Source organism: Drosophila elegans, unplaced genomic scaffold, assembly GCF_018152505.1.
Source record: "Drosophila elegans isolate 14027-0461.03 unplaced genomic scaffold, ASM1815250v1 contig_149, whole genome shotgun sequence".
NCBI classification, from domain to species: Eukaryota; Metazoa; Arthropoda; class Insecta; order Diptera; family Drosophilidae; genus Drosophila; species Drosophila elegans.
This window is the reverse complement of record NW_024545513.1, coordinates 23016366-23024917: the sequence shown is the minus strand read 5'-3', so window position 1 is coordinate 23024917 and position 8552 is coordinate 23016366. Positions and strand designations below refer to the sequence as shown.

General features: G+C 34.8%; 1 protein-coding gene across 1 annotated transcript; it reads right to left on the bottom strand.

The window, feature by feature from the left end:
• Positions 1–259: 259 nt before the first annotated feature.
• Positions 260–811, bottom strand: LOC108135402. Its single transcript, XM_041709338.1, has one exon. The coding sequence runs from the start codon at positions 809–811 to the stop codon at positions 260–262; it is 552 nt and encodes a 183-aa protein (XP_041565272.1).
• Positions 812–8552: the final 7741 nt, after the last annotated feature.

The window sequence follows — 8552 nt, the reverse complement described above, 5'->3', positions numbered from 1 at the left end:
CATGGCTAGATCGACTCTGCTAGTGATGCTGATCAAGAATATATATACTTTATAGGGTCGGAGATGTCTCCTTCACTGCGTTGCAAACTTCTGACTGAAATTATAATACCCTCTGCAAGGGTATAAAAATATCGGAAATAAATTAAATAAAAGTAATGATTAAGATATGTATTTGCTTACATTTTTATTAAACTTATTTATGATCTTTGCCACGATACTTTTGTTCTGTTGACTCCAATTCATTGATTCCATCAGTATTTCACTTCCTAGCAGCTCGAAAGAATGACTGTTTCTCCAACTCTTTCAATTCCCGTCGAAAGGCTTTCACCTCCTCCTTGGCCACAATTGAAAGGACACTGGGTGAGAGACAATCGTCCTGGGAGCCGAACAACTTCCGCACATCGTCGATCTCGAAACCCTTGAGCAGCACCGTCGATTCCATGGTCAGTAGAACCACTGTCACCGCCGAGTGATTGACTTTCTCCACAATCCAAGCCCGCTCATCGCTCACAGCATTGAGCAGTTTCTGGCAGATTGCATCCACCAGGAATTGCAGAGCTCGAAAGACGGGGAACCAAATGACCACCAATAGCACTTGTATTGTTAGACAAAGGAACGCAAACTCAAGGATTTTAGCCACAACACTTTGAATGATATTTAGGTTGTACTTCAATTTCAATTTATGCAGGAAAATTATGACGAGAATTAAAAAAACAGTTGATTCCGTACTGGCCTCCACCGGATTGTAAAAGAGGCCTATGCAATGGCAAAATATCGAAAAAAGCAGGGCACTAATAAAAGTGGGTTCCATTTTTTGTTTGTGTAAAAAAATTCAAAAATTTACAAAAGAACCGACAATTTTCCTCACTACTCTGTTGGATTGGAGCAGAATTACTGTCACTTTTCGAAGCGGATGTGAATTTATAAACTTGGCCAACTTATGTTTGAACTTTTCTAATTTACAAATAATATCCATTAATGATGGTAATTACAAATCAAATCAAATAATATTAAAATAGCCAAAAATACATTTCACGAGCGTTTTAAATTATAAACGTATTTTATACACAATGAACTTTATGCACAAAGGATTAAATTAAGATCCAAATGATTTTTGATTCTTGAACACAGAATAAACTTCATTTTAGTATTAATATCTAAAATTAATTCATTAATGTGTAAATGAAAAAATTATTTGGATCTTAATTTAATCCTTTGTGCATAAAGTTCATTGTGTATAAAATACGTTTATAATTTAAAACGCTCGTGAAATGTATTTTTGGCTATTTTAATATTATTTGATTTGATTTGTAATTACCATCATTAATGGATATTATTTGTAAATTAGAAAAGTTCAAACATAAGTTGGCCAAGTTTATAAATTCACATCCGCTTCGAAAAGTGACAGTAATTCTGCTCCAATCCAACAGAGTAGTGAGGAAAATTGTCGGTTCTTTTGTAAATTTTTGAATTTTTTTACACAAACAAAAAATGGAACCCACTTTTATTAGTGCCCTGCTTTTTTCGATATTTTGCCATTGCATAGGCCTCTTTTACAATCCGGTGGAGGCCAGTACGGAATCAACTGTTTTTTTAATTCTCGTCATAATTTTCCTGCATAAATTGAAATTGAAGTACAACCTAAATATCATTCAAAGTGTTGTGGCTAAAATCCTTGAGTTTGCGTTCCTTTGTCTAACAATACAAGTGCTATTGGTGGTCATTTGGTTCCCCGTCTTTCGAGCTCTGCAATTCCTGGTGGATGCAATCTGCCAGAAACTGCTCAATGCTGTGAGCGATGAGCGGGCTTGGATTGTGGAGAAAGTCAATCACTCGGCGGTGACAGTGGTTCTACTGACCATGGAATCGACGGTGCTGCTCAAGGGTTTCGAGATCGACGATGTGCGGAAGTTGTTCGGCTCCCAGGACGATTGTCTCTCACCCAGTGTCCTTTCAATTGTGGCCAAGGAGGAGGTGAAAGCCTTTCGACGGGAATTGAAAGAGTTGGAGAAACAGTCATTTTTTCGAGCTGCTAGGAAGTGAAATACTGATGGAATCAATGAATTGGAGTCAACAGAACAAAAGTATCGTGGCAAAGCTCATAAATAAGTTTAATAAAAATTTAAGCAAATATATATCTTAATCATTACTTTTATTTAATTTATTTCCGATATTTTAATTATTATAATTTAATGCAATTAAATTTCAATACTTCAAAGGCTTGCTTTTATACCCTTGCAGAGGGTATTACAATTTCAGTCAGAAGTTTGCAACGCAGTGAAGGAGACATCTCCGACCCTATAAAGTATATATATTCTTGATCAGCATCACTAGTAGAGTCGATCTAGCCATGTCCGTCTGTCCGTCCGTCTGTCCGTCCGTTTCTACGCAAACTAGTCTCTCAGCTTTAAAGCTATCTGCATGAAACATTCCCAAAAGTTGTCTTTCTATTGCAGGTAGTATATAAGTCGGAACGAGTTAGTCGGAATAAAGTTATAATTTTTTTTGTTTATTTTTTCGATTGTTCCTATGGGAGCTATATTATATAGTCGTCCGATTTTGATGAAATTTAAATCGTAGTTCTGAAATATTTAAGCATTACTATATGTCGAAGAACTAAGAAAAAAAATTAAAAAACAGCAAAGTTATAATTTTTTTTATTTATTTTTTCGATTGTTCCCATGCTATAGTCGTCCGATCCGGCTCGTTCTGACTTATATCCTACCTGCAATAGAAAGACAACTTTTGGGAAAGTTTCATGCAGATAGCTTTAAAACTGAGAGACTAGTTTGCGTAGAAACGGACGGACAGACTGACAGACTGCTAGTGATGCTGATCAAGAATATATATACTTTATAGGGTCGTAAATGTCTCCTTCAATGCGTTGCAAACTTCTGACTGAAATTATAATACCCTCTGCAAGAGTATAAAAAGGAACTTTTTAAAATATTACGCTTGGCATTTATTTTTAACAATCAATGCATTTTATGTGTCCTGCAAAAGGGCGTTTGGTGGGCATTACTCGGCAGGGGGTGTGGTTAAGCTGAATACGGGGTGTGTGCTGTAATTTCCATGTAGACACAACAACAACAACAACAACAACAACAGTAACAGCTTTCACCTTGTCGCTTTTTCAATTTTCCCGCCGCTTCCTATTGACTTTTCCCGCTTTCCTTTTTTTTATGGGCATACACAGATATACTTCCATACATACATTTATATTACTTGTTATACCCTTGCAGAGGGTATTATAATTTCAGTCAGAAGTTTGCAACGCAGTGAAGGAGACGTTTCCGACCCTATAAAGTATATATATTCTTGATCAGCATCACTAGTAGAGTCGATCTAGCCATGTCCGTCTGTCCGTCCGTCTGTCCGTCTGTCCGTCCGTCTGTCCGTCTGTCCGTCTGTCCGTCTGTCCGTCCGTTTATATGCAAACTAGTCTCTCAGTTTTAAAGCTATCTGCATGAAACTTTTCCAAAAGTTGTCTTTCTATTGCAGGTAGTATATAAGTCGGAACGAGCCGGATCGGACGACTATAGCATATAGCTCCCATAGGAACAATCGGAAAAATAAATGAAAAAAAATTATAACTTTGCTGTTTTTTTTTTTGTTTAGTTCTTCGACATATAATAATGGTTAAATATTTCCGATTTACGGTTTAAATTTCATTAAAATCGGTCGACTATAGCATATAGCTCCCATAGGAACAATCGGAAAAATAATTGAAAAAAAATTATAACTTTGCTGTTTTTTAATTTTTTGTTTTGTTCTTCGACATAAAGCAATGGTTAAATATTTCAGAGTTATGGTTAAAATTTCATCAAAATCGGACGACTATAGCATATAGCTCCCATAGGAACAATCGGAAAAATAATTGAAAAAAAATTATAACTTTGCTGCTTTTTAATTTTTTGTTTAGTTCTTCGACATATAGCAATGGTTAAATATTTCAGAATTATGATTAAAATTTCATCAAAATCGGACGACTATAGCATATAGCTCCCATATGAACAATCGGAAAAATAATTGAAAAAAATTATAACTTTGCTGTTTTTTAATTTGTTTTTTAGTTCTTCGACATATAGCAATGGTTAAATATTTCAGAATTATGGTTTAAATTTCATCAAAATCGGACGACTATATCATATAGCTCCTATACAAATAATGAAAATATATAAAAGAACAATCAAATAATTAAGCTGCAAATCTTCATAGCTTCAATGTTTTTAAACATATACGCAAGTAAATCATAATTTTAATGTTTTCAAAAATATTTAATTCTTGCGATAGCTGCAAGGGTATATGAACTTCGGCTTGCCGAAGTTTGCTTTCTTTCTTGTTTTATTTTTATTTCGCTGTTCGCCACTTGCAAGCATTTCACAGTCTGTTGCCTGTTTTGAGCTCTGATTGTCACTGAGTGCTTGGGGAAATGGGAATGGGTAAGAAGTGGGCGTGTTTTAAAGAAGTTGCGATTTTTAGGCTCATTACATTTGACAGAGATTTGCGCCCAAGTTTCCATTTTCTGATTTGTCTGATCCTTGTCTGATTTTTGGCTTTCCTTGGTGTACTTTTATGACTTTTATGTCAACTTGACTGCCTAGACATGTGCAAAGTGAAGAAGGCGAAAGTGGAGAGTTGGGTGCGAGGTTAAGCCATTTTGTCATCCAGTGCTCCTGCCGGTGACCAATTAGTCCACAGGTGACAAAAGAGCACCGTCCCTCACGACCACTCCCCCCTTTTTACACCCGACAAGCAACTCAAAAAAGGGCGTGGCAGAGGCGGAAAAAAATAAAGGACGTGGCAAGTGAAAGGAAATATGAAAATGGCAAGCAAGCGTTTTCCACGTTGAGCCTAAAAGGCTAAGAGTAGGGTCATTAATGCGCCTACCAAATACCCTGGATTCATAAACAAATTATTTACAAATCACAGGAATTAAGTAACTAAGAATTCTATATTTTATTTTCAATACATTTTATCAATGCTCATCCCTTTTTTGCTTTAATAACTTTATCGTTATGGCAATTTAAAGATTATTAATACAAAAGGAAATCAGTTTTCACCAATGCAACAAGTCTGCAATATCCTTCAAACTTTAGCTGATGTGACTTAACTTATGGGCAGCAGTAACCAATCATCAACAGCAAATAAAAGTCTTTGATTTGTAAACAAAATTGTGACAGCACATAAATTTGTACACTATTGTTTGTGAATCTCAGTATGTGATATTTAGTTGTAAGCAATATTTTAAATATAAATCAATAAATATAACAAACAATAAACTCGACTTAAGCTACGTTGACACCGTTTCTTAGATAAGATAGTTTGTTTGAGCTTAAAGCAAACAGAAAATATGAAATACAACAAAATTAATATTTAAACTATCAAATTATTAAACTTTTTTAGTACACTTCACTCATTTCATGTATACTCCATTTGCGGAAATCAAAACAGTAAAGTGATTATCGGGTATCGCATAGTCGGAAAACAGAGGACTGCAAACTTGTTTTTCTGGTTGCCCCACGCAAGGAAACAATAACAAGCAGAAAATACAGACACAGTTCGCCATTGCCATTGTTACCTGTACAGGTGGACGTGTGTGTCCGCGGACGGAGATGGCGATGGCGATGGCGATTTCAGTGCGATGTGCGAAAAGAAGCGTAAAAAAGCTTAAGCTAAAATGGGATTAGAAACAACAGAAGGGACAGAACAGGACGAGGAGGTCCTGCGCCAGGAGACGGCGAGCAGAGGAATTGCCGCTTGGTCATGGCAAAGTGCCTGTGTGTGTGTGTGTCTGTATGTGTGTATGTTGTTTACTCTGCAGTTGCTGTTGTTGTTATTTGAGTGGCCGCACAGCTGGCACATTCCGAATCCTGAATCCAGGATCCACCATCCAGCATACGCACCGTGCCAGCAACAGGAGGAAAAAATTACCCAAGCTCACCTGAACTTACATGCGGATAACAGGCATGCCCGCTGTGCGAAAGAACAATATAAAAAAGGGAAGCTTATAAAATGCACTTCCTGAAAGCTAAATTACTTACTTCATGAATAGCCAATAGAGATAATAATAATAATAATAATAATAATAATAATAATAATGATAATAATAATAATAATAATAATAATAATAATAATAATAATAATAATAATAATAATAATAATAATAATAATAATAATAATAATAATAATAATAATAATAATAATAATAATAATAATAATAATAATAATAATAATAATAATAATAATAATAATAATAATAATAATAATAATAATAATAATAATAACAATAATAAAAAACAATTTTAAATAAGAACGAATGGCTCTGTTCAAGAACTCCATTGAATTTAACGCTAAGTAATTTCTTGTTTAATAAATGAATTTTTAAAGAATCAAATTAAAATCTTAAAGACTTCATAATGATGTAAGCAAAATTTAATGTAGAAGATTTAGTAATAAACTTTAATTATTAATTACTAAACTAAATTCTTCCAAATCTAATAACTTTTTTGCATAGTTTTCTAAAACACTATTATTATATTAGCAATTTTCAAGATTTTGGTTTGATCATTTTTTATATTTTGTAAAAATATTTATAATTGATTTACAGATAACAATTATAACCGGACTACTATAGTTTCAGACCATTTCCATTATCCTTAGGGCATTCCACCTGCGCCCTAGTGTGCTGCATGCAAGCTTCTATTGTTTCCTTACATTTACGTTTTCCTTTGTACTTTTCCCTCGCATTTTTTCTGACGTTTTGTGTTGCAAACGAAATTATTTAGTAGACCCGTGTGTCTGTCAGAGGGGCCAAAAACCGAGGCGAAAGTGGAAGAATTTCAAAACAGCAGCACGGAATTTGCGAGAGAGTTGCCAGGAAACAGCACGGTAAGGACGAATGCTGTCCGGGATGGCAGAAAACAGGACATTGAGTGGCAACTAGTTCATCAGCTGTGGGGGCCCCTGGCTTCCCCCTTTTTTTAGTGGACTTTCTCCACTGTTTCCGTCGCGCTTGTTTCGCATAAAAATCGCATTAAAACTAAAGGCAAAGTCGGCCCTAAGCCGCCCCCTTGGTGACCACGCCCCCGCCTTCGCAAATCGCGAATAAAACAAAAAAGAAAACACAAATCCATGTTCACACGCACAGCAACATCTATACAAACACAGAAGCAAATCCACGGAGAAAGTAAGTTTAACTGCGGATTTCGTCCTTTCTTTTTACGGCTCTTCCTCACTCACTAAGTACCGTGATCTGAAACAATAAAATATATTTTTTAAATATAGCATGAGAAATGAAACTAATATGTAAGGCTACAATTAAATTCAGTAAAAATAAATGTATGGAAAAAACCTTAAGTAAAAAAGAAGTTAAAATATTAGTTATAATAACAATATAAAACATAAAAAGGGCATTGATATTTCTCATAAATTATAATTAATTTATATATAAATGTGTTGCTTCGCATGCCTCTAAATTGGCGTGTATTAAATGCTATTAACAGAAATTAAATTGGGTTGGTTTTCCCAAAATTCATAATACATAAAGCGATTAAATATAAAATGTATACCCATGTTTGAAGCTTTTTTAAATTAAGTTTATATTGATATTTTAAAGAACTCAGAGGTAAAAGTTATTAAGTGCCAAATAAATGTGTTATTTGCATATACTTAAATTATAGATTTTTGATTGCTCTGGATAAATTTACTACCACTGTGCTTGTCTGGCTGTGTTCTTGAGTGGGTGTTCGTTTGTTTGGCCAGCTTTATTTTTTACCTTGCTGACTTTTCCTTTTCGGCCGGGAACAGAGCCTTTTGATGTGGGCTTATCAGATATCAAAGCGCATAACTGATAATGTGGCAATTGAAGGGGAAACTCAAACAACAGGTGGTCGAGTGCTTGGCGGAAAAGTGGAGGGCTTACTCCTACCTTCCCCCTATTTCATAAGTGCCCCGCTGATTAAATCTAACCTAAACTGACACGGGCCACGAGAACGCAAAAGTCAAAGGCGAAGTTCAAACACTGGCAGATACATTGGTTTATCCATGGCATTTCCTTATCGAAATGCTGTTGGGTTTTCCTTTGTCTGGCTTACCTTTGCGGATGCCTCCATCTCCATCTGTCTTAACTTGCCCTTTTCAAGGGGTACTCAAATAAAGTCGAGAAGTTTGGACAAAAATATGGCAAGCCCATCCAATATGCATGTGCTTCCTCCGAAAATATGCATGCCCATGTTTATTTGTGTCCGCATTCATAGCAGTTTCATGTTTTTACTGCTGCAAATTCAGAGAGCGTAGGTATTTTATGGTACTAAATATTGGAGACATTTTGTATTTAATTAAAAATATCAGAACAATTTCTCAAATCATAAAATTAAAAACGAAACATCTGAACAAATGAAAGCAAAAGATAAAAATGAGTTTAATAACTTCAAATATTAAAATGATTTTAAAGATTTGATTTAAAAATACCGTTAAACTAATGATTTTTTTTAGTTTATTAATATTACAAAGACAAAAATATGTATATATATATGTATATATAAATTCAG

Excerpts from the sequence above, each read along its gene's own strand:
- LOC108135402 (XM_041709338.1), bottom strand. The coding sequence starts at position 811 with ATGGAACCCACTTTTATTAGTGCCCTGCTTTTTTCGATATTTTGCCAT.